General features: G+C 41.5%; 1 protein-coding gene across 2 annotated transcripts in view; it reads right to left on the minus strand.

Moving 5' to 3' along the window:
* Nucleotides 1-27624, minus strand: part of ASTN1 (astrotactin 1) — a gene marked incomplete at both ends in the record, with an annotated part of 305294 nt that overhangs the window by 1501 nt on the left and 276169 nt on the right. For both annotated transcript variants that reach the window (XM_080936628.1, XM_080936627.1), the window contains 5 exons: nt 2861-3044; nt 12413-12513; nt 18332-18467; nt 19549-19700; nt 23075-23208. In XM_080936628.1, coding sequence (XP_080792754.1) covers nt 2861-3044; nt 12413-12513; nt 18332-18467; nt 19549-19700; nt 23075-23208 — 707 coding nt within the window. The remainder of the gene's footprint in view (nt 1-2860; nt 3045-12412; nt 12514-18331; nt 18468-19548; nt 19701-23074; nt 23209-27624) is intronic.

Raw genomic sequence — 27624 nt, forward strand, 5'->3', positions numbered from 1 at the left:
GTTTAATTTCTCTTCATCTGGGTATGTGGTGGGGGGGTGGTGGTGTGTGTGGTATATCTCTGGATTCCTAGAATGACAGGAGAAAGGAGAGTGAAGCTGACATTGAAGTCGGTGTTGAACTTTAAGCAGCAAGTCAAGGGGCTGAGAGCTCTGTGACAACATTGGAGGGGAAGTTGAGCTTTCTCCAATGGCTGTAGATCAGAGGAACTCACAGTCTACCTGCTGACTAAATAGCCTCTCAGAAGGATGATCGGTGTTTTCCCTATCAGCTTCTATAGTTAGGTCCGGCAGGTTTTCCAAAAGAAATTACCAGGACTGTGGTAATGATTTCCTCTAAATCCGTCCATTGTGTGCTATCATTAGCCAGCCTTCTGAGGAGTTGAAAGGAGTGGGGGTTGGGGTGTAGAATGAAAGAGGGCAACATCTCATCATCTTCCAGAAACAGGCAGAGCACAACCCAGTAGCCTTTCAACAGAGCGAATTGAATTAGACTCCGGAGTCTTTGTTGGTGTTTCCACTGCTGCTGTTATTGTCCTTTAAATAATAATTACTTTGGGTCTGCCCCTGACCAACTCAGAGTCAACAGCCTTCTTTGTTAGCAATGGAGCAACACTGCTGTCCTCAGAGCGTTTGCAACCTCAGCTCAGTCTGGAGGGCCTCCACAGGTTTCATGGAATTGGATTTAGTAGAATTGTGGGAATCCTTTCTGTTTGCTAACAGGAAGTGTGCAGCCGCAGACCCATTTTTATTCATTCTTAATATTAAGCCCACAGTGAATTGGTGTCCCTCAAGGTGTGGACATTTCCTTTCCTATGGCTCTCCCTGAGATCCATGACACTAAAAACCAAGATTTTGTTTTCCATGGACTAACAAAATAACACAATGTTTTCTACTATGTGTTTGCGAAAGGCCTGTATTACACATGAGAGAGCCCCTGGGAGGAGAGCGTGGAGGGGAGGGCTTTGCTTCACAGTGACATCCTCATTCCCTCCCCCATCACTTGCTGCATTAGCCAATTTTTCTTCTGAGTCTCAAGTCACAAAGAAGAAATTTTGAAGATTCAAATGCCCTTAGAAGTAACAATAAAATATGCAATGTTAGTGCTATTCAAAATGTGGCATTTATGCTTCCTAATAAAGAATTTCGCATGTATGCTCAATAAATCTTGGATAAAAGAAAGGGAGAGAGGAACAGAGGGAAAAGGAAAGAGTGAAGAAGAGGAGACAGCTGGAGAAAAGTATGTCAGGTGTGTGCAACAGTTTGGCCAGGGATAGAAATTGAGTACAGAGTAGAAAGAACATTCCTTAATATTTACCTACCCTCTAAGCAAGGATTTATTTCATACAAATGCTAAGATTAACTGGACTTATCTATTCCCCTTAGATCCGAAGCAGCAGCTTCACTTGTTTAAAGTCTATCATTTCTTATAAGTTACAGGTAACACTTACAGGTTGTAGCAAGATCCTGCTGACTTTATACAAATAATCATTTTACTCCAAGAAGAATACCCTGAATTTTCTCCTTTCCTCACAAATAATAAAGTAGAGCTTGGAAAGATGGCTAAGTCAGCAAAGTGTCTGGCATGCGGACGTGGGTGAATGCAATTTCCAGAAACCAAGGAAGAGACCAGCGCAGTGGGGCAGGATGTGTTTGCAATCCCACATCTGTAGAAGTGGAGGCAGGCAGAACAATGCCTGCGGGTAACCTTTGGCCTCCAAACACATACACACGCAGGTGTGTAGCTGCACAATGCAATCTTACACACACACACACACACACACACACACACACACACACACACACATACATACACACACACAGGAGAAGGAAATACAGGGGAAATGTCCTGAACAATGGCCCTCTGTGAACATTTATAACTACAAAGGTGAGTGTTCTTAGGTGTCAGATGAATGGGGAGAGATGACCTCTGGGGGACACTGTGCTTCATAATGGGAGTATAAGAAATGTTTTAGAGCCAGGTAGACACGCACAGGCTCCTATAGTACTGATTCCCTTGCTTCTCCTCTTTCCCTTCCATACCCCTTTTCTTTCTCCTTCATCTCTGTCATCTCCCTCATCCTCTGTCCTCTCTCTTCCATTATACCCTGTTCTCTTTTCCTTTCTTTTCCTTCTTTTTCTTCTACATTCTTCCACACACACTCTCATAGCCCTTGTTCTACTCCCATTTTTTCATGAATTCTTGATTAATTTAGTAAATTGCATGCCACCCAAATTTTTACCCCATCTAAGTTTCAGAATTTCTAGGAAAGCCTACTTTCTCAAGATAGCAATATATGGTCATAATAAATGTTATAACTGGGAAAGGATATCGCTCCACATTCCCCATTCCCCATTTTCCAGATACTCTATCTGGGCTCTGCATTCTAAAAAGAGTGGAGTGTATTGTGTGTTAGGAAGTGACAAGCCTGGATCCAGGGTAAATAAGTTAGTACCATCCCACCTTAATGGAGGTCTCTATCTTCTCTGATACTGTTTCAATAGAGCATTTGGAAGTCTGTATAAGCTAGGTAACATTCATGGGCACTAAATGTTTCAGGATAACCTCTTTAACAAAACCCCTAATTCTCTGTCATAAGACTTCACATTCTTTTCCTGCAAATTTAGCAATGGTAGTTGTGTGTCAGAGTGATTAAGGTCAGGAAAAAGGGCTTATTCTCGGAGTTCAGGAAGTGAGTTCATGACTCAATGGCTTCAAGAGAGCTTACTCCAAACCATTTTTGTACAGCTTAGTTCTTTGAGCATCTAAGATCGCTCAGAAAATCTCTGCAACTTCTGTAACATTGTGAGAGGCAGAAGAATCCAGGGAGTGTTTAAAAGAGATGCACAGCACATTGAGTACCTGGGTCCTAATTCATCTTCACACCTCCAGGTGAACTCCCCAAAGCTCTCGTAGTGCTGGTTATAGTGGTAGAGGACTCGATGCAAAGTGGGCGACCCCAGGTCCAGAAGGGTGTTGTAGGCGGTCTGTTGCTCCTTTCCACTGGTGTAGCCATTGAAGAGATTGTAGATCTTGTCTGCTATTTCTGAGGAAGGAAGAAAAGTCCAGTTGTGCTCTGAGAAATGCATAAATACGTGATATCAGCTCTGTGCAGATGTGCACCAACACAACTCTAGATGGTGCAGTCTACTAACAAATAGGGCATGTGTCACACAAGGTTCCCATAATCATGATGAACAGAAGATTAAAAGAGAAACAAGAGAGAGGATTCAATGAAGAGACACAGTAGACAGAGATGTGTGAGACTGCTGCTGCTGTGAAACAGTATACTATTTACAATCTGCTACTTTATAAGTAGTGAACAGAAATAATGTTAGGTCAGGAATAATCAGTACATAAAACAATGATAGCTGTTTGTTATCATGACCAACATTAAGCAATGCAAACAATTGTTTGTGTTACATGACTGGTGACACAAATACATTTGTTTACATTAGTATTCATGAGCCTGCCTGCTCTTCATGTCTCTGCTCTTACATCTGATTGTTACAGCATTACTTGTGCATAGGAAATCTGTAGCTCCATTACAGTCTTTATGGGACCGCTGTGGTATATGTGGTGCATTACTGAATGTTCTCCATTATTAATAAAATTACCATTATATAGCATTCAACATATATATATATATATATATATATATATATATATATATATATATATATATGAGTGTGTGTGTGTATGTGTGTGTTTATCCAGGATAGTTTATAATTTTAGAAACAAAACTTACAGACAAAATATTCAGCTACATTACACATAACTTTCCTTCAAAAATACACACATATTGGGAAAATATATACATATATACTTATGTGTGCATGATGTTTTTTTAAAACACTGAACCTAAAATGTGAAAGTGATTTGTGTAAGTCATTCCACATCTGTGCCACTGAGTTTCACTTTTCTCTATACTAAATTAGATTCCTTTGACTAATACACCTCTAAGGTCAATTTCAGCTGCAATACTTTTTGTCTTCCCAAGGTTTACTAAACAACACATAACCTGAGGCAAAAGCTCATATATTCATGCTTGATTGGAAAGCATAATCCCAGAGAAACAGAGCTGGGGATAAAAGCCAATGAAACAATAAATTAGCAAAAACATGAAGGATTATATTAGGAAGCTCCCTGAGTACTTGAATGCTATATTTTTCACGAGAGGATTATGCACTTTCTGAATCACTACTGGGCCATGCAATGGGAGAAACAGACTTTATGTTCAGCTCCCACTAAGGATTGGTTCAAGTTTGTTTCCATACAAGACTGGTCCATTTTTGCTCCCTTGAGACATTGACAACCTTATATATGTTTGGTAGCATTTACCAGGTGGTTCCCTAAAAGGATCAGGGTATCTAAGGTCACAGATGGCAGAGATAAAGTGAGGCAACCCCCAGGAGATACTTCTGAGCCATGAGAAGAACCTGGGAAGCAATGACTTTGGAACACAGAATATTTGTTAGAACCATATAGACCCCATGTAAAGAAATGGGGGTCTTATACATCCAGAAACTGAAGCCAGAACACTGTGCAATCACAAATGAGTAATCATTCAGTTTAATTTATATCCCTGACATTTCTGCCTCAAAAGTTCCCATGAATAAGACCAAGTTTGGGAGCACAGGAGAGCAGTAGCAGTTTTGTATAGCTTTTCGTTTTTGTTTTATAATTCAAGGGATGTTATCATGACATGTTTCCTCATTGCAGCTCTCAAAGGAGAGATGCTTTTGCATATTGTCCTAAACACCTGGGAGTTAAGATCCAATGAGCAGGTGAGCAATGCTTTCCCTTGGATGTGTTAATTCTGGAGGTGAAGGAACTGGGTTCTTAGGTAAGAAAATGAGAAGTATGCCTACTTAACCCCATTAGTTAACCATAGCATGAGCTCCTTGTACTAATACCAAGTGAATTTTGGGATATTGGCAAGTGACAGGCCCACCAAAGGGATTTGGAGAATGAATAAAATTTCTACCCAGTGTTGGCCTCCACATCACACTGATGGCTGTGGTGAAAGGAGACAGACCTTATTTCCTTGGTATCCTCAGAACCATCACTGCGCTAGATAAAACAGCTATCAGAAATTGCTAGCTGAACAAATACAACTCATAACTTTGCTTGTAGTTTGATTCCACCTTGTAGCAGGGTCTCTAAGTGATCTCCCTCCAAGCTGGTTTACACTAACTCCAGAAACAAAATTTACAGACAACATATTCAGCTATATTACACATGACTTTTCTTCAAAAACCTTTTAGGTTGTTAAAATTCCCAGGTTGCTAAAGTGTATTTTTTTTTTTTTTTTTTTTTTTTTGGATGAAGAAGACAATTTAGAATCTCAAGTCCCATGATATCTCTAGTTATTATTAAAGGTTTATTTATTTAATTGGCTAATACCTTTACATCCTCATACCCCTAAGTATGGATTTATGCATATCCTTCATTTACAAATAAGATTAAGAGATAAAACAAGGTTACCCACTGAAGGTCACTTAGCTATTGTGGACTGTTGTGAAGGTTCTAAACCGTGCCATTGCCACTTTGTGTCAGTTCTCAGTTCTCAGTGGAAGGCATAAGAGGCAAAAATCTTGAGATAACTATCTTCAGTAGAGCACATGAGGGTGGGGTGTCCTTTTAAGTATGATAGGAGCCTGTCCTTTCTGGAGTCATGACTGAAGGAAACAGAGGGTCAATCCTAAGGACTGACTTGTATTGATTTGGAAGGAAGAGGATGTTTACCTGAGACAAAAATGCCCAGGGAAGGAAAACCAATGATGCTCAAGACTTCAGCTTAAACAGGATGATTTAGGATTCCTCTCCAACTGATTCATGGATGGCAAATTATGTGTCTTGCAATGGGAGATAATGTGTCACATTCCACGTTCTACTTGCAGTAGTCTATTTTGAGAATTGGTCATGGCAGAGGTGGTGACTCTTGGTGCATGTGCCACTAATATGACAACCACTTTTAGCTGACCAAGTTAACGTCCACATCCTGTTCCACCACAAATCTTCTAAAGCCAAGGCAGTCCAACTTAAGGATAAGATTACAAGCCTATCCGTAAATAGGAACTCATACTTAGGGAAACAAAACAAAAAAACCTATGCATCAGCTCCCAGAGCATGATTACATCTGGCTCTTCCTATCTCTACCGAGAGAACTGAGACTATTTACTTCATTAGCTTTTAGAGCATTGCAAAGAATTCACTAACTTAAAGAATGCAGGTACTTTTAAATGATTATTTTCCTTGGCTTTGAGCTTCGCTGAAGTCTTCAGTTATATATGATAAATTCAGCTCCTCCCTCTCTTTAATATGCACAAGTTAGGCACAAGCAAAGAGCAGCAGAAAAGTTAGCAGGACATCTGTTAAAACCTCCTGCAAAAAAGGGAGGTTGAGTTACTAGACATCAGAGATCTCTCTAACAGTGAGATAGATTAACAGGGCTGGGCTGAAGCCAATGGACTCAAAGACATGGCTAAGAGCAGGCTTCGGAGTTTTGAATGGACTCGGGCTCCTGTGTATTGGACGTATTACTTACCCTCTTTGGGTCTTAGTTTTTCTGTTTAATAATGGTTAGTGATATACACTTCCCAAGGTTTTTAGGAGAATAAAAGTTTTACTCAATGTGAAACCTCAAGTTAGTACAATGTCTGGCCATAGGAAGTTTGTTTATACACTGATGTAATACAAGTATTATTGAATGCTTACTGGAATGGCCCTATCCTTGGGAGTCACATCACTGAGAAAAACTGACAAAATTCCTAACTCTGTGTTTGCTGTAGAGTAATGGGAGACAGTCAGTGAGTGGTCATTCTAAATAAGGAAAATGCAGTATGTTAGAAGATAAGAAAATAGATTTGAATGGTAAAGATAGACATATTGAGAAGAACTTTGCTCTTATAAATAGGGTGTCTGCACCAGATCTCAATGATAAGATGGGTACTGGACTTAGATACTAAGGATGGGTGGGCATGGGCTGTGAAATATCTTTTGAAGACAGGAAGTTCTAGCACCAAGGCTTTCAAATGATGGTGAGCATGAAATGGGCTGGTGCATATAAAAAGAGGTAAATGAGGGGGAAAGGGGGAAGATGGGTTTTTTGTTTTTTTAATTGCCAGTTTCTCACTAGATCCTGTTTTCTGGACAAAGAGAGAGGACATGAAGCACAGGCGCACTAGAGACTGGAAAACAGTCTAATTTAAATGAGGCAGTAACTTCAGAGACACAGGTTTCCTCAATCCCCTAGTAATAGCAGCTCTTTTGTTTTATCTAAATCAGGAACAGTTGGAAACATCTGTAGCTTTCCTTGATGGTTTCTTTGACAAAAGGTCCTCAGGCAAGAAACCTGATTCCTCACTTAGTAGTTCTCAAGATCCACCTACAAGCACAGTCCCACACTGAATGCCTCCCCTTCGAGCTGCCCTGTGTGTCCGGCAGAGCAGTGATTCTCACATGAGCAACAACAGCATTTCATCCATGGCTGCTGTTTGCCACTGGACTGTCTGACTTAGAGCCTGAGAACATCAATTTCTGGCAAGGTGCAGGGCAATGCTGATGCCGTAGATCTAAGTACCACATTTGAAGATAGCTGCTGTACACTAGCCCATTCTCTCAAACTTCTCATTACTTTTCTTCTGGGACCAGAGTTATTATAAAGCAAATCTCTCTCTCTCTCTCTCTCTCTCTCTCTCTCTCTCTCTCTCTCTCTCTCTCTCTCTCTCTCTCTCTCCCCCCTCTCACATCTTTTCCCCTGACTTGAGTATATATTCTTCCTTCCTCCTTATCTTTGTGTTTTCTGAAACCTTCTCTGGGACTTATGGGTCCTTCTCTCATGTCCTTGAGGAGAATGGTTCTTAACCCCCACAGCCAACTTCAAGCAATTCCTTCTCCCTTACATTGTTAAGATGCCTTCAGTTTCAAAATTCCCCTGACTTATATTTCCTCCTTCTCATTTCCTGACCACTCTCTTATAAAGAATCTTTCTCTTGTTCACCTCTGTGCCACTTCCATGGCAGCAGGTTTGCCCCTATCGAAGGGTACCCTTTAAGACACTCAGCAGCCAATCATTGTCCCTAAGAACTGTTCCACCTTTGAAATGTCAAATCTTAAAAGAACATACTCTGAACACAACTTTTTTTAAAAAAGCCTGTATTTCTTATTGATACTCAACCTATTCCTCAGTGGTAACAAAAACAAGCAAAACAGCAAAAAACCTGAGCACTGACTGCTCCATTCACTTCAGGTGCCCCTCAACCTATGTCCTTCTATACCTGAGATCCACACCACTTAATATTAGTTTGTTTTTTCTCTTCTCTTAGTCCCTCTTCTATTGTCTCTCTGCATGCTCACCCTTCTGGAATCTTCCAGGACAAAATCACACATCATTCAAGCAGATGAGACTGACATCACTCTCTTCCCCCAAGCTCCACATCAAACTGAGAATCAGATCAAATCTTAGCAGCTGCCGGATGGTTTTCCTGGTCTAAACACCAGCTTGCCTCACATCAGCTGCCATAGCCTTCTATTTCCACTTTAGAATGTTCTATGTGGTCTGCTCTTACCATGGGCATAAGAATGACATTCTAAAGTCTAATAAATTACTCTTTTGTCCCAAGTTTGCCAGGGCATTCCATCATAATCCCGATACCATCTCCTTCTACCAATGACAAAGTCCTACTAAATATTTCCAGAGCCCCTGGGAAATCCTACCTATTAGTGCCCCACAAATATGAGCCAAGAATCACAGGCCTTCTTTACCTTCTTCAAATATCCTGATACATTTTGAAATGATCTTTGCAAAAATATTTCTGTGGCTTCCCCTTTCATGTACTTTCCCCAACTCTAGCTTCTGCCCTTCCTCTAGCATGCTGCATTTATTATCTCCATAGAGGCATCATCATTTGTAACACATATTTTTTATTATTTTTGTTGCTGTTTCCGATTGCCTCTGCAGATATAGTTATGCAGATATGGTAATTTTTGCTCAGGTGCCTAAAACAGATATTCAGTAAGGACTAAATACCTGCTGGATGGATTAATAAGTCCATGAAATTGATTACAAGATCCTTGAAATTTGAAAATTGATTCTTAGTTTAATACTAGGATCTAATACATATCTATCTGTTCAGTGACTAATACCAGGAGCCAAAACCCATCCGTGGGAGTTTCAAATACTGGAGTAGATGCAGTTTTGTGGCACCAGGAAAGGAAGGTAAATGCTGAGGGAGTGAAGGACAAGAACTCCTTCCTTTGGTGAGATTCCATGAGGAACTTTCAGAATGTCACAACTCAGCTTTTACTTGAGGCAACAAGGTTTAACTTATTACTAATACTCTTGCTGCAGCTCCAGGAAGCTGGTTTCAGTAGAAGGATGGTAGAAACATATTTATGCAGTGACTTGAGTGTTATGACATGTTAAGATTCTTAGAAAGTACCTAGGAAGTTTTGGATAAAGGCTCACATGAGGAATAGTGCCTGGAAAATGACAGCACACTCCTGGTCAAATTCCTCTTTGTCCTTAGATTTAAGCTGAGACCCAAGTGAGTTATATTTATGAACACCATCTGTGTTTGAGGCAGACAAAGCATATGGGGTTTTTCTTTGTTAGAACGGTATTAATTTTTAAGGATACCCTCCATTAGTCTAACTAACCCATTAGTCTCCAGACTTGCTCTTTTTGGATGCCTTTCTGGCTGGAAGATAACGGGACCTGGGGGTGTTGTTTTATTCTCTCAGCACCAAATTGTCTTGTGTCCCCAGTTCCTTGTCTGGAGACAAAGGCAGAGCCAATTCAAGCACCCTGCTCTAGAACTGACAGACAGGAGCTCTCCAGAAAAAGAGATGTTCTGTTTCATGAGTCCTGTACTGAGCAAGATGCATCTCCTGTTAATCTCCTCCCTGCTCTCAGAGATTTGAGTCCACATTAAACAAGACACCTTCATTTTCAGTGACTGCTGCTATGAATCTCCCAAGACAGACTCTCACCTAGAGGTGTGGGACCCAGACCTATATCTCAGTGGAACTTCAGAGACCTTCATGGCTCAGATCCTGCAAACCAGTTCCTCTCCTACTAGGGAGAAGCACAGCTGCCTCACACATGTGGGTTTCTGTTCCTATCCCATTGGACAGAGCCCTAAAAGGGAGGATTCTTGCTGTTGTTTTTACAGTGGCTCTTCTTCAGCCATGTGCAGAGACAACAGAGGCTTTCATCTAATGTCCCTCTCAGACGTGTCCTTGTAACATTATAAAAATAAATGGGCATTGTGGTCAGATATGGATTCGAAGAGTGGCTTACATTAGGTTCTTCGTAACCTCAGGCACCTTATTTACTTTACTCTAAATTTCAATTTTCTCATGTGTGATTTTTTTTTTTTTTTTTTTTTTTTTTTTTTTTTTTTTTTTTTTTTTTTGCTTCATACATAAAATAGTGAGTTTCTACAGAAGGGAGGTTTTCTGATTGGTTATAAATGACTGTGATTCCTAACACTTGCTGATGATTTACCATATACTGATCACTGTTTGTTTTTACTATTTTAAGTTAATTGCCTCATTTAATCCTTCTAGACCCCTCAAATTGGGGTGTATTATTTCCTCATTACCACATTTTATATGTAATTGAACGGAGGCATAAGGTAAAGTAGCCTGCTCAATATTAAGTAAGTGGACAGTGAGTCGGGGGTCCAAACCTACGCTGTTGGCTCCAAGGCTAACGTAATGTTCTTATGTAACCTGTCAGTCAATTACACAGCCTTCTAGATATTAGAGACATATGGTGCAGAAAAAGAAACTTGACTCATACCATTATAACACCTACTAGCTAGTGGTGTCTGAAGATTGAACGCATCATTTTAAAAACTAAAAAAAAATATTCTAAAGTCAGAAACACAGTACTGTGAAGACGCCTAACAATGTTTTTTGCCATCATCTGCTATAAGGAAGGGACGCTTAAGCTGAATTTTCATGCTGAGATGAGTTAATCACTTGGAAGGGTACAGAGCATTTAAACTAATAGGGCCTAATACATGCAATGACCCTACAATAGAAGTGAGACCTGTATAAAAGGAATTGAGAAGAGCAATAGGAACAAAAAAGGAAAAAAAAAAAGACTGATGGGGTAGTTGGCAAGTAGACACAGAAGGAGTGGAAAGGGTCACCCATTTAGGTCCCAGTAGTCCTATTAAATATTTATGCCACAAGAAGAATGGCAATCCATTAGTAGATTGTAATGAGAAAGTCTTCCATTATAGCCAGGTGTCTTTAAAAATGCTGGGTCCATAGCATGCCAATAAGGTTAGCTAGGAAAATATTGTTCAAAGTTGTACAATACTAAAATGCCCGTGGATTTAAAATTAAATCAGAGCTAGGTAGGGCAAGGCATTTTGAGAGTCCCATTCCTGCTGCAGGGATCTGTCACTGCACTTTTCAATAAAAGCTCACTTGCTTGCTCTTCGGCCTGCTTTCTGTTCAAAGAAGTAGATAAAGAAAATTAGTCTCGATCTCTCCTTCCTAAATGACTTTTACCATTGTAGTGTCACCCAACAGCATTCTGGCACTATGTCCCTCTTGGTTAAGATGCTGTATACATAGCCAAGACCTATATGTAAGGTAATTCAAGGCATTAGAAAATGAGCTAAGCCATGGGTCACCCCTGACTGGAATCTGCAGAGCCTGAGTGCTCAGTGTCTCTGCTAATAAAAGAGCTTCAATTTCACTTCTGCCTAATAGACGTCCATGGCTTAGAGTATCACCTTAATTGGTGCTAGAGCTCAGCAGAGGAAGTAAGTAGAACTGACGGGCCCTGGCTTCAGAGATGTGAAAACTTCATATCAGGGAATGATGCCAAGACCAGCCAGGGAGCATCTCTTGTGTGACGGATGATGATCAAGGAAAAACTTCCTAGTGGACCAGGACCAATGCCAGTGAAGGAGCTTATACTGAATACACTCAAGAGGTGGCACAGAATAACTTCAAAGTACAGAGTGAAAGATTTAGATGCATCGAAGGAAGGGGCTGTTAACTGATCAATTCCAAATCTACAGCCTTGTATGCTTCAGCTTGAAACAAGCTTTCACATGTACAAATCCCCATGAAGAGCAAGTGATCCATGTGTGTCCTGAGGATAGAGGCTGCTGGTGCTTTTGCATGGACATAAGCATCTGCCTTCCTGGAGACTTTAATCAATGTCTGCTGCTGACTCCTGCATTAAGGACTCTATGGGATAGCAGAATGCAGTGGAAACTCCGGCCCGAGTGCAGACTTACAGCAGTACTGATAGAAAGCCAAAGGTTCTACCTTTAGCATGAATTCCTTCTTCCTGCCCCACCCCTGGCCATTCTGGTTCCTTTGAGTGGCAAGGGTAGATGGTTGGGCAATCATGTGTAGACACTGCTAACATTCTCATACCTTGGGCTTTGACATCATCCACCACAGGACATGGAGTCTTCACGATCACATCACTTGGCCTGGAGCGTCGCCCTGTGTTGTCTACTCCCCAGAGGGTGAACCTGGCAGAAAGGTAGGAAGGTAGGATTACTAGAGGGAATGCATCGAGTGGCTGGGGCTGAGCAGCTCTGTCTGAATGTCCAGCTTTATTTGAATAGGTGAGAACCCAGCCGGCACCCTTCAGCTCACATTCTGGTTAGAGAGCAGTGGTGTGAAGTCTCTTGCTGCTCCCAGTGGTCCATGGTTGGGATACGCTATTTTGAAAGCTGTTTGATTAGAAGCATCATAGGGAAGGACACTTTATCTTCACAGGGAAGTCTCAGGCACCATTGCTAAAAATCCTCAGGCCCAGTTCAGACCTGCTCAGGATAACCTGGAAACTAGAAACCTGCACGTTACCAAACACTGAGACTTCTAGGTAACCCATTTTCTTAATCTTTCTTTAAATCGGTCTGCCTGTCTGTCTATCATTTATCTATCTATCTATCTATCTATCTATCTATCTATCTATCTATCTATCTATCTATCTTTGACAAGGGTCTCATTGTGTTCCCCAATCTTAAGAAAGGAATCTGTGACCTCCAATGATCCTGTCTCTGCCATGACACAAAACTCAGATGCTTTTCAGGGATCCCTGATGCCATTGCTATTTTGGCAGTCAATCACAGGGTGAGAGAAAGAGCAGGTATCTTTGCAAATGTATGGCGAGAACTTGGGTTGAAGGCCAAGAGGAATTACAGTGACTCCTGTAATATCTATTTTCCCTGTCTATAACATGGGGAGGAAATAAGCCACAGAATGAAAGGGAGAGGGGGTGTACACAGCCCTGGAATATCATAGCATGCCCTGTAAGCTCTGTCCTGCTCCATGCTGCCATGGGTAGCTGTTCCAGTCACTGGTTTCCACTAAAAAACAGGAATCCAGTGGAAGTGCCTTAGTCCAAAAGAGGGAGCACTAGGACCCAGGGAATCTCATTGGATGATGAAACTGATAGAGAAGGAGAGACCCTGGAGACTTGACCATGAAAACAAGCTCTGGTGTGTGCACAGGGCCTCTGATAACTAATCAGGCCACTGCAAAGGGTGTTACTACCACCTTCCTGCCATCGTTTTTCATGCAACATTACTATAAAAAGCCGTGATTACTGAAAAACATGGATTTTGTTGTTGTTGTTGTTCTTGGCAAAGTTACAGGGAGAAAAAAGTGCAGGGGGAATAGAAAAAAAGAAGGGTGGCCCAGGTAAATGCCAGCCGGGCCTCAATACTAACCTGTGAAATAAAAAGCAATGGGTACTACTTAATGATTGTTTTCAAGGGATGTTTTCAAAAGCGAGGGGCTCTCATGCCCACTGTTCACAAGGAAGCACAGAGAACAGTAAGACCCAAATGCCCTGAGATGTCATGTGCCCTTCTCTTCTCTCCTTAAACTCACAGCAGTGCCATGGAAACCTCAAATAGGCAGGCTCCAGCATATCCCCTGGTTTAGTAAGACCTAAAACATGATGACCTGCTTAGATCCAAAGACTGGGTCAGATTGGAGCATTGCGTGCCTAAAGGGCGTTTTCAACAGTTAGATCAGGAGCAATCACTATGATTTTTTCCTTTCAGCAGAGAGGATTCAGACCACTCCATGAGGTTTGCCTTATACCTTGCTCCTAAGCTCTGCTCAATGGTCTTCCCCCGTAGCACCACCAATCACAGTCCTTCCTCATATGTGCCTTGATTCCAAACTGAGCATCTTGCCATACTTCTCCTGCCACACCTTCCCAGAGAGAACATGGGGCTCCACTGACACCCCTTATCCCCATTCCTGCCCTGGTAACTATGATATTTTTTCTAATTTGACTCTGTGTACTTCATCAGCTTCTTGGCCCTGTTTCTGGACTTGTTTGCTGGATCCTCAAACCTGTAGCTGGTACACCTATCCTTTTAGAACCTTCTGTATTTCTGAGTTCAGTTAACTGTTAATCAGGTCTTAGAGCACATTCAACTAAGGTTCTGTGGGGTATATCTGAAAGTACCATGAGCTACTCCCCATGCAGACTTATACCTCGTGGTCTGTGATGCTCATGCCAAACCATGTTCTCTGTATTCCCTAAGAGTATGTGAAGCTGGACATCCCTGACATTCAGAATGAACAAATATAAACTGTGGGAGTCTGAGACACTTTTAGTGAAAGTGGAATGTTTTTTTCTTCTGCTTGGGCTTCAAGGTTTGGTCTTTGTTGTGGACTCCATCCACTCTAGCAACTGTTCTTGGGAGAGCCAGGAGATACAAGACCCTGGCTGACACTTTAGGCTAGATGAACATAGTTTCAGATTACAAGTCTAGCCCTGTTAGCCCCTGTGCTCATAGGCAGCAGATCTTCCATGATCCTACACCTCCAGGTAAGGCTATGGCTACTACTTCCACCTGCTAGTAAGCTAAAGGTACCAAACTCAACTCTATGGCTGGTGCCATTATTTACAGCCCATCATAATTTAATCCCAGACCCTTAATTCTTAAGTTTCCCTGGACTATGGCATCTTATTATTTGAGTACCAACTTGGTACCCAAGTTGCAAAACCAGATGGATCCTGCCTTTCAGTCTGTAGGATGGAGTCAGTCACTAATCTTCAACAAGTCCACACTCTAGGCAGCTCTGCTTCCTATCTTGTCTTACTCTAAGTACCAGCTACACTGTGTCAGATCCTAAGCTGGGACAAAGATGTCCCTATTCCCTGTAAGTCTTCCATACTCTGTAGGGCAGCTAGAGTCAAGTGGAAGCTACTGATCTCTGACCATTTAATAGCACATTTGATTTTTAATATGGGACAGATAGTAGGAAAGGAAATGCCTCACACAACCTTCCAAGTACAGACAGAGCTTGCTCTTCAGTACATTTCCTCAGGAGTTCCAGCCCCCACACTCCCTCCACCCGAGCACCCCACCCCCTGCAACCCTGAGACACTGAGAGAGCAGCCAGCCAGGGTATTTGACTGTGAAAGGCTGGGAAGCACTTTCCTTATTTTCGTGTGGAAATGCCATGTGCTGTCATTAAAGGAAGGCCTTCTCTGTTTGGTGTTAGCATTCTCATTTCGCCACAGCACTCTCAGAAGGCAGCAAGAGGGTAGCTGGAATTACTGACAGAGGAGATAAGCCTTGCTCCAGATCTAGAGGGCTCACGTCTAAGTCCGTTTATTGCTTCTTCCAAAGCTTCTGGGCTTTCTTTCCAGCCGCAGGCTGGGTCCTTTCAGTGCGTAGTTAGCTTCGTGGTGATGACACCACAGAGGCATGTGTGTGTGGGAACTGGACACCTGGCTCAGGCCCCAGGGCTGGGCCTTAAAAGTCTGGAGTCTAATGCTAAGGATGATTGTAGGGCGGTCAGGGGCTGCCTAGAGTTTCACCTGCTGCTTCCTTTTTTTTTTTTTTTTTTTTTTCTGCCAGTATGGGGGCTTTTGCTCATCCTGTGATTCAGACATCTTTTTCAATCACCTGCCTGCTGCCATGTTCTCTGAAATGCAAGGGCTCTTCTACCAGCCAGTATGGTGAGAGGGTGGTGGAAAGGGGAGGTCATCCCTCCTCAATCCAAAGATGATGATGTTAGATCTGTCACACTTTATGGAGTTCTTAACTCTGATTTTGCCACAGGATCTATTCTCAGAATGCTTCTCTAGCGGCATTAAAAGAAAGATATGGCAAAGGAAGGCAGCCGAAACTCAGATATAACTTTATAACCCCCATTGAAGACCAGCTTTTGCTTTAGATGGCAGGATGATGCTACTGGATTCCAGCTGAAGAACCTGGGATGGCTTGGAAGTTAGATTCAGGGTGTGGAAAAGAAGAAACCCTGCTTCAGCCCCTAACCATTATTTACTTGTGGGATTCTGAGGGAAGTTATTCAGTTCGACTGACCCTCAGTTTCTTCAGCTATACAATGAGAACAAGTATGGTTATTCAGGACCAGATCTCCATAAATGACAGTTACCATTCTCCTAATTTATAAGAAAACTTGGGTGGAGAAAAGTTAAGGGTCTTATTTAAAGTCACTTTATAATTAGGAGCAAAACCAGGTCTGAAGGATTCTCTTTTTGCACCAAAGATGAAAGTTCAAATAGTCTTTCCTCCTCGACAAAGAAGAATGCTTCTATCCCATAATACTCTTTTCCCACATACTGGGTCTCATGTCCAGGCCATTGAAGGTTAGTCTGCCAGGATCTAAGAACATCATCTTGCATGCAAAAGCAAGAGCTTCTCCTCATTTGGGGCTATGAAGTTATATCTGAGTGTCAGCTAGCTTTTCTAGCAATCTGCAGTGCCACCTACTGGAAACTGGCTGTCCTTTCTTTAGTCTGTCCTCTCCCACTGCTGTAATCAACACTTACAGGAAGTAAGTGATTTACAAAACATAGGAAGCGAACACTAGAAGATCCTTAAAGAAAGTGGGAGAGAATCTTAGCCTCGGGTCTTTGACCAGGAAACAAAGCCAGGGCAAGGCTAAATTGAGGAAGGTCCTAGGTAGGGTTGGTAATGGTCTTTCTAAAAGAGCCATGCCCACCTATTGTCCCACTAGAACTTCTAACTTCCTAATTAACAGGTAGGAAGCCCACCCTATTTATAAATGGTCATAGGAGTCACATTGATTTGGAAACTTTTAAAAATTAGATTGCTGTTTTTCAGTCCCACATCTGTATTCCTCTGTCATGAGCTCTTCCTCTGAGGGGCCACAGCTGTCCAAGAGAGCTGTTATAGGTCAAGACATCCTTGCCCAAAGAGCAGACAGAGAGTCTTTGGCATTGGCGCTGTCACCTTCATGTGTACATCCCTTTCAGATTCAAAGATGTCACTTGTCTTTATTCATTTTACATTCACACGATACAGTCCTGAGTTACATGTCCTGTTTGTAAGACACACAGCTGAATATCTAAGTTCATCACAATCAGTGACACTCAGATTTCTAGTGCCGCCCATCTTTGAACTCCTTAGGAGAGGAAGTGGAGATGATTTATTCTGGAAACCTTGACTCTCTGCCTGTGACCTCATCTGTAAACTGTTAGATGTTTTTCATACTGGTGGGGTCAGAAAGCTTCCAAACTGCATCACTATGAATCCAGAGTTAGACCGTGGATTTTTCCACCATGACTTAGATGCTATCACCATATCTCCTCTTTTGGCATCTCTTATGTCTCCGCACACAAATATTTTACAGTTGATCCCAGAGCACAGGAAGAGATGAGAGGAGTTCAGTGAGAACACAGGGATGTTCCAAGCATAGTGATATAATTCACTACATTTTCTTTGAAGAAACATGCTGACCAGTTCTGAACTCTATAAATTATTTCAGAGCCACTAGAGATGGCTTTCTGAAGCACAGTTCTTGGCATTGTCCCCTTTTCTCTGACATACAGCATTCACTCTGACTCCCAGGTTCATTTTTCTGCCACCTCTTTTATTAGGCATCTGCTTCAGACCAGTTGGACCACCCACATCTCCTCTTCATGACTCTGCCTTTGCCCCGGGGATTTTTAACCTAGTGCCCCTTTCCCAACATCATAAAAGCTATTGATTTCTATACAATTCAATTTAGAATCTAGCCACCAACTCTACATGGAATAAATCCCTTCCTTCTTTCTTTCCAACAAGTCCCTGGCCTTTCTAACTAACATATACTTATTCTGCCTTGAGTTGCAATCATCTGTTTATATATGTCTCCTGTAAATTGTAAACCCTTTGATGACAAGACTTCTTTCAGAAGTTTCTCCATAATGCCTATTGAGATACAGCTGCTGAGACTGAAAGATAAAGTCTCCTGCAAAGTCTCTGAAGAAACTTGGGTAATAACAGGAGCCAGCAAAGACCTCAAACTTTCTGGTAAGGAAACATTAAGGTGTGTACTACTCACATGTAAATGGTGTCAGGTTCCAGGCACCGGATGATGAGAGAAATAGTGGTGAGCTGCTTGTCTGGCACCTGAGATGGCATGGCACACGGAGCCTTTGCTCCTGAGATGATGTCGTCTACAAAGCTCAGCACTGTTTCTGCACAAAGGAAAGGAATGAGGGAAGCCTGAGAAACAGTGATGTCCAAAACATGAGCAATACTAGAAGAAGTTGATGGAACTTCTTAACTTTCTAGCAGTGGAAGGAAGGAAACCTTAGAGAAAATTCATCTTTTCTGATGGTGTCATTGTTAGCCAATCAGCTGAGAGCCATTTGTCCAGAACTAACTCAGAGACTACTAAGGCAAATAAATAAATAAATAAATAAATAAATAAATAAATAAATAAATAAATAAATAAATAAAATAAAAAATAAAAAAGACAAACAAACAAAAACAAATGCCACATCTGTGCAATTTTTCATGAAATGGCTTGATGCTGATGAGAAGATTTGGGGTGCTGTTTTCTGGGCCCTAATATACCTTAAAAATACCTGTGCATGCCAAGGAAAGCTCTTCAGAAACAGTAATGGAGAGTTCTCCATGCTCCAAAGATGTGTCTTCAAACCTTATTACCAGGTTCAGTAGAAGCTCCTAGACTATGGGCACCCTCATCCCCAAAGAGGACCATTTCTATGCGAAAGATTTAGGATTATTTATGTTTGCTTTTCTCTATGTGTTGGTAGTAAGGCATGGGACTTTTATTTCTGTGGGTTATTTCTAAGGCTTCTCTTTTCTCTCAGGACTTGACAAAAGTCAGTTTGCTTTAGGACAAGATGTGGGTCAAGAGCATCTGTTGCGCACGCCTTTGCCTAGAGGGGGTTATTAGCAAAGGAATTTTTGTTTTTTTTTCTGTAATCATGGCAGTGGTTAGCAGAGAATTGTTTCTTAATTGTGGGCTGGGATAGCTAGTGTACCATGTTGTTGTTGCTTGTAAGTGTGCCTAACGGCAATGAAATGGACACCTCTTTGTGTAAATAAAAGAAAAGCAAAAATCAAAACAAGATTTGGTCAGATGTTCACCATGCAAAAACTCTTAAATCGACAAGATGGCTGCTGCCTGCAAGAGGCAAGAGCTGCCACCATTCCACGCTTTCCCGTGCTACCCTGCGGCACTGGGGGCTTGAAGCAATGCCACAGGCTCGGTGCTCTTTTCTTTCTCTACTTTTGGAATATGCTCACCTGTTTCTACTTTGGAGTGGTCCATCCGGTCAGTGACCTTCTCTTGCCGGATCAGGTAATCTACAATCTGTACTCCAATTGGTGGCTCTGAATGCTCCCACTCCAGCACCACGAGAGTGCTGCTCGGTTCATGCACTGTGGAAAGTCTCAGCCTGAGTGGAGAAAAGGGGAAACATGAAAGGAGAACTCAGCTGGGTCTCGTGTCACCACCTCAACTGAGACAGTTCAAGCTTGCCTTGCAAGTGATAACTCTAGTCTCTCTGAGCATTTGTCTCTCTCACTAGATGCTAAGGTCTGCAGAGACCTAGAAGGCTTATGATTGTATCTTGTAAATGAATGAATAAGTAAAGGTATAAAGATGTGTTTGGGGAGAGGGTTTTATTGACGGGTCTTTTTAAATATAGTTTGAAATATAATTACTGGGTTTTCTCTTGAGGAATACTAAGCAAATATTTCATGCAATGTGTAGCTCATAACCCAGTGAATGTGGCATCCTAGAAAACATTGCATCAATAAGAGCAGTTAGTTTAGTTCCAGAACCATCAGGAGCTGGCCAGCCCTCCTTGCCCCGCCCCTTGATCTGCTGTCTTCTTCTTTAGTCCATGTGCTGACTGAACTTCAGAACAGGCTCATCTTAAAAGTAATGCTGAAAGGTGAGAGTTGACCATGTGGCCATGTGTCACATTCTTTGGGTTGTGATACCTTATGTCTGCTGCTTAGGACCTGATGTCAGTTTCTGTCTTTGGGTGCCTATGAAACCTGGCTCCTACTTCAGTGACTATTTGTCTTTCCTTTCAGTTCACAGCTTCTCATTGTTTTCCAGTTGTTGTTGCCCTGATCATTGCTTTGCCTTGCTATCTCATACCTCTCTGCACATTATAGAGACTCAGTACCCAGTGTTGATGTCCACTGGGGTACATCTCCTGATGGCCAAAGTGCTTCCAAGTTCTGACTTCTTATATGTGGCTCAGGTTTCCATTTTGCTTCCAATTCCTCGTTTCTCTCCAGACCACTAGACTAAGAGGGTTTTCCCAGTTTCTGCTCACTTGTAGCCTCCTTCAACCACAATATCCCTAGTATTCACCCACATGTTTGTCCTTGATTCTTCTCCATCAAAAGTGTCTGCACCCCTTACCTTCTACCTTCTACCCAGCGCACATGTGCCTCTCTTGGTCTCAAAATCCAAAGGATGAGACAACACAGCTGGATCACACAAGGTGACCTGCAATGTCTAGTTTCAAGTCAACACCTATGTTCACAGTGTTTATGCATGTGATACCACTTTAAAATAAAATCAAGGGAAGGTGTTTGGGGACTAAGAAGCAGTTCAACTAGTAGGAAAACAATAAGAAACACATGGTCATATTTTAGCAGCTACTATGAAGGAGTGCATAGTTTTCATATTACATTAGGGTGGAATAGATCCAAAACAGTGCGGATATTGACAAATTCATTAATTAGAGTCATATGCAGAATGCTATTTTGAAGGGGGAAAAAACATTAGGACACTTAAGTTAGTAGCTGAGTTTTCTGAGAACTCAGATTCTGTGAAATAGAAGCTAAGGCCAGCCCCTACTGAGAAACAGAATTGTGTATGAGTTACATGGATTTATGTAAAAGTAGAGTACATGTCTATTTTTTTCTAACTACAATTAAAGTGCAAAAAAAAATTAAGATCTGTTACTGACTGAAGTAACCAGAGCTGAGAAGAAACATGCAGTTTTAATAGTTTATAGTTATATTTCTGGAATATTTTAATACTTTAATTGTATACCTCTCATGGATAATCCCTCGCTCACCTTCCTTTCCCATCATTATATTTGATAAATACATGTCTAGAAGTGAGGTTAGCCTTAGGATATTATGGCTGGATCTGTGTCCCTCTATTTGATAGTTTCCACATTACCTTTTCACAGTAGCTTTCGTATCTGGTGAATCTAACAGTATTACATTCTCTTAGTTCAGTCCTCCTAACCACTGAGCCATCTCACCACCCCAGAAAGTGATATTTTTATCAGGGTGGAACTAGGCTTATATAACTTGGCCAAGATCACAGGTAATGATTAACAAAGCCAAGCCATTCCTTTTCTACTATGTGAATTTTATCTTATTTTATTATTACTAATTAGAAACTTGTTTTTATTTTGATTCAGATGTCCAGTTACAGCTACAAAGAGAGAGAAGCCAGTAGCTGGAACATGTATAGGCACCTAAATAAGGAAATATTGGCTTGCAGTGATGGTTTGTTAGTACTATTTCCCACTTTATCCTTCAGGTCTTTCTCTTCAGCATCTACTTCTGCCTGCAGACAGGTCAGAGGGCAGCCTCCACCTGTGGATTTCTGCCTACAGTCCACTTTTTTGTGTAATTAGCCCTCTAACTCTGCAGGTCTTCTAGGCCTCAGGGAGGCATGGGGTCATATGCCACCATCTTGTCCTAACAATACTATTTCACAGAAAGAATACTTTGTGCCTTAACCCCTGTAGAAGTCACCTTACTACAGGATAACTTAATTCCTACATTGGGTCCTGGCCTCTCATCTTGGCCAGTTCTTTTAACTTCCTCATGAGAGATTGAGAATTTGGACAGGCTCATTCTCAGCCATCTCTGCAGCACCTCATCCATCCTTTCAATACAGACACCCCTAATGTCCACCCCAGGTTTCTGCTCTTCACAGAGTGTTGCTTACAGAACATTCTCGCCCCAGCTAACACTTTTCTGAGATTATTAGAAATTGTGTTATCTCTAGGTCTTTTTATTTCACAGAGATCCACTTGTGCTTCTGCCTACTGAACACAATCATCCCTTGATAGTTCATGGGTAAGCCCAAATGGGGCTGGTCTACTCCTCCTCGGCTCTGCATGCCTCTTGATTGGTTCCTTCTCAAAGATGGTTTATCCCATATTTAACAGTCACCGTGACCTGTTGGTTTTCACCCAAAACGTTTCAGTTTTATTTTCTCTGGTGTTATAGCCATTCTCAGCCATGACCTGCTTCCTGCTCTAAAACTGTGAGAAAATACAATCTTTTTGAAGTCATCTCTTTGTTCATTAATTGAAAGTGTGTCTCGATAAGAGTGTTTACCTAGTGCATATATTGTCTGACACCCAGGAAGTCTTTGAGAGGTGGTAGTGTTGTTGGACTTGTTCTGCCCTTACTGTAGACTTCTGTCTTCCCTGGGAGCCACAGCACTGCCACTCTATGACCTTCTACCCATGCTGTCTTACCTTGTTTAATTGCTATTTGCTCCATAAAGTTTTTGTTGTTGCCAAAAGAATGTCAAAAAGCAGCTCTTTACATTTTAAAAATGCAAAGATTTGTCATACTACTTCCAGTAAACAGCTCATGTGCCCGCCCCTTTTTATCATACTGAAAGTTCCCCGGTGGCAGGAACAATGCAACTTTCTTCTTTCCAGTCCCCAGCACTTAGCCTATCACTTTGAGACTAATAGCCACAAGATCCTCTTTCTGAGTAATGGTGCTAAAGGAAAACATGCGGGAGAGGCGAATGGGAAGAAAACCATACACAGGCTGTGGGAGGGGCGCACAAGTAGGGAGTCCATCTGCTCCAAAAGCAGTAGAATCACATCGGCACCAGTCCTCAATGACATCTCCAGTCCCTGAACACCAGAGAGAGCTCATGGTGGCCTCCTGTAAGAGCTGAACAAAAATAGCAAAGAGTAAGTTTTAAACAATGACTGGATGGTCATTACCAAGAGACCTAGCATCAGGGTCCTATGTGGTCCTAGATCATCTTCAAATAAAAGATTGTGTCACCACTGTACCACCATTCTCTAGTCTGAATCTGTGTCCCAGAAGATGGACTATGGGATAACCCAGCCTTGTAGGACATCTGGAACGTCCCTCTCCCTTTAGTGTAGTAGCTCATCTCTATCACTACAACCCATCATCGCCTTATAATCTAAATGTGATGACATTACTGAGATCTCAGCATTTGGAGGAAGGAGGATCAGAAGTTAGATACAAGTTTGAGGGCCAACCTGGCTAGAAATCCTGTCTCAAACAGAGAGAGGGGGGAGGGAGGGAGGGAGGGAGGGAGAGAATGTGAAAGAGAGGTGGGGGAGGGAGGAAGGGATGGAGGGAGGGAGGGAGGGAGGGAGAGAGGTTTACTGAGGCAGAGACAGACAGGATCAGACAGAGACAGACAAAGAGGGAGATAGAGGAGAGAGATTGAGGGAGAGAAGAAGGAAGCAAGGGAGGAAGGAAGGGGTGGAAGGAAGGGAGCGCAGAAGGAAAGAAGGAAGGAAGAAGTATAAAAAGGAACTTTCACTTTGAAAGAAAGTCAGTTTCCACTCTGTCTCTCCCTTACTGCATTCTATAATACCTCACACTGTGAGCTCTAGTGACATTAACTTCTTTACCTCACGTCTTTGGGTGGCCTGCCTTTGCTTTACTTTCCTCTCTCTAACTAGAACTTGGCCCTTCTTCAAATGTCCCTCTGTGCAGAAGGGTATACCTGCTCTCTCTGTCCTGCTTCTAGTCCATCATGGTCCCTCAGCCTGTTTGATGGTCCGTGGTGAATGTGTGTGGTTCTGCACTGGATTGAGAATAGACATCTTTCTTTGACTGCGAATCGGAGAAGCTGTGTAATATAAAGGCTAGATTCTGAGTCTGCATCCATCTTTGTGGATGAGAACCTTGGCTTTGCCAATCATTACCTGTGACCTTGAGCAAGTGACACAAACCCAGTTTCCACTTTGATAAAAATATCACTTTCTAAGCTGGAGAGATGGCTCAGTGGTTAGGAATGACTGTCTTTCCAGAGGTCCTGAGTTCAATTTCCAGCAACCAAATGATGGTTCACAATCACCTGTAATAGGATCTGATGCCCTCTTTTAATGTGTCTAAAAACAGTGACAGTGTACTCACATACATAAAATGAAAAGAAAATCTTAAAAAAGACTTTAAAAACAAAACAAACAAACATGATCACTTTCCTAACAGGGATGTATGACAATTAAATGAAACAGTCTATACCAAGTGTCATAAAATATGTACCATACCTGATAAACATTCTTGTTTTGGATGACAGAGGCTTACATAGAACCTTATAAAAATTACAGTCTGCCACAGTTCATTTCATCAAGTAATTTCATGGAGATGTTTGCCATGGCATAAAAGCACCAAAGATAAAATCAGACCAAAGAGGCAACAGCGCTTAAGACAGGGGCAATTCTCTGGCAAAGGAGCAGCTCCTGAGTGAAGGATGACCTCTCAGAGAGCGCATGCTCCCTCAGCTCGGATAATCTAAGAATGAAGGTTCCAGGCTATCTACACTCCAAGCTGTGTCTCTGGGTCACATGGCACTTTTGGCCTTGGCTTTTCTCCTCTCTGTCCCAGTGCCAGCTTGTCCACTTTGATAAGCTAGGAAAGGGGGACATAGCTGTCTTGTAGAAGTTCAGACTCTAAAATCACCAGAAAAGAAAAAAAATGTGAGAAGGAAGAGAGAAAGAGAAGAGCAAGGAGGAATAGAAATAGAACTCCACAAACACCTATATAAAGAGCCATACATAGGTTCTAGACTTTCAAAGTTTAGCATTGGTTACTATGGTAATATGCTTGACTCATGGGAGTGACATTATTAGGAGTTATAACCTTGTTGTAATAGGTGTGGCTTTATTGGAGGAAGTGCGTCACTGTGTAGGTGGGCTTTGACAAAGTGCAGAAGAGACCCTGGTTTTGGCTGCCTGCAGAAGATTCTTCTCCATTACCATGTCTGCCTAGAGGCTGCTTGGCTTCTCCCCATGATGATAATGGGGAGACTTCTGAAGTTATAAGTCAGACCCAAGTAAATGTTTTCTTTTATAAGAGTTTGCCTTGGTGCCTCTTCACATCAAAATGCTAATTATGACAGTTACTTAAGGCTACAAGATGGATTAAATAAGGGTCCAACTGATTCTACTACCAAAACTTAGAGTTTCAAAGAAGCAGGAACTAATTTTTCATCATAGTTATGATTTGTATAGTGTTTCTAATTTGTAAGGCCCATTTAGATACTAACTCTTGGGTGGATGATGATAATGATTTCCAGTGAAGGTTCTGAGAGTGATAGTTAGGAACTCGTTCAGGGTCACAGGCTAGTGAATGAGACAGTGCCAGAAAGTGGTCCCTTCATGGCTCACTGAACTCAAGCTCTTCCCAGTACTTGCTCTTAACTAACATTGACTTCACCATTAAGTTACTTACTTTATACTCTTCTGATTGAGATCCAAATAAAAAAGATAGCTTTTTAAAATTAGGAAGACAAACTCTTTGAGACAGACAAACTAAAAGTGCCTGCTGTTTTATGGTGTCTTCAGTCAACACCTGTTTGCTAACCATCTACAAGGGGCCATTTCCTGTGCTAAGCACGAAGAATGCAATGACGCACAAGAAGACACATACGGTCTCTGTCTGCATAAATTTTCCAGCTAGATAATAAACAAGCAGGCTGGATTCATGTAAACATTCAGATTCCACCATAGTGTTGAGGGGTCCTGATGAAAAGGTGAGGCTCTGTGGGTACACATAGCAGCAAGAAAAGTCCAAGAGGCGGGAAGGATACTATTCAGTTGCAAACAAGGATGGTATTCTTCATTTGGGGGAAAATTGGTGGAATTGGAGGACAACATGTGCGGATGAAAATGCAGTTGCATACTTTCTCTAGTATATGAAAGTGTAAAAAAAAAATTGACCTGAGAAGAAAAGAGAAAATGTTAAGTAAGGGAAAGGGAAAAGGGGATGGAGAGGAAGGAATTGGGGGTAGGTGGGAGGGAGGTTGACTATGATCTAAGTATAATATAAGCTAGTGTGGAAACATCACAGAGAAATACATTGAACTCTGTTATTACATATTAATGAGTTTACTTTTTAAAATAATCTGGTCACAAAAACTGTAGTGATGTAGATAGAAAAACAAACACTAAGAAGACTGGATCCTTAATAAAACTGGACTTGTAAAACCAACTAGAAATATCAGTCTGTCTATAAAAACCATAAGACCAAGAAGTTCTTTGACTGGGAGGTAGCGCTGGATTATAGTCTGTAAGGAGAACAAAACTATTATAACATTTTAAACATTGACTAGAGATCAGATATTTAATATAAAAAGGATGGCAAGGCACATATAATTCTTTTTAAAAAGCCATTTATTTAAAAGTTTTAATCTTCTACCTTTGATCCACACCGCTCTATGAGAGTTCTTACATCTGAATCCTAGGCAGAATTGAATTCAACAGACTAGATAGGGTATGTTATGGGGTGGGTATGAAGTGTATTCTTTAAAGGAGCCTTGATCCAATGTGTTGGAATTACTGACAAATAATTTGAAGACACTAATTTCATCTATATGTCAGTGCACTGGTTGATACATAACATAATAGACATTGGAAAGTAAGCCCTTGTAGGAGGACATAGGTCACCGGGGCTTTGTTTTGAAGGTTATTAGACTTGGAATAGTCCTTTTGAAGTCTCTTTGCTTTTCAGCTACGATGTGGTAATAATGTTCCTCCTCCACACTCCCCACTCTCATAGCCATGAGACCAGACAACCATAGACTCAAATCTGAGTAGCTGTGATATTTTTTTCCTTTAAAGTTGATTGTGTCTGGTGTTTTGTCACAGTGACGAGAAGCTGACTGTTATGTAATTGATAAGAAGAACCAAAGTGAAACTCTTTTGAAAAGAAAGAGAAAGAGAAAATTCACTGTTTTTTAGATCTACAATTTGCCATTTCATGAACTCCTTGGAGAATACCTACTTGTTAACAGATTTAATAAAGTCTTAACAAAGAAACAAACCAAAAGGAACAAAAACAACTCAATTCTGGATGGTGATTTTCTTAAAAAAGAAAAATCTGAATTTTTACTTCATGTTTACCAGTCAAATATTTATTCATCCATTCATTTATTTATTTAGCAGAGTATCAACGATGCACCAACCCAGACATTTTACAGAAGATAGAGCAGTTCTCATAGGCTAGAGTGGAGCAAATAACCAAACATCCAGCATGAGCATAGAAAATGCACACTTTATGATGTGTACACATACAGTGGAGGACCCACGAAGGAGTTTGAGT

This window comes from Micromys minutus (genome assembly GCF_963924665.1).
Source record: "Micromys minutus genome assembly, chromosome: 1".
NCBI lineage: Eukaryota > Metazoa > Chordata > Mammalia > Rodentia > Muridae > Micromys > Micromys minutus.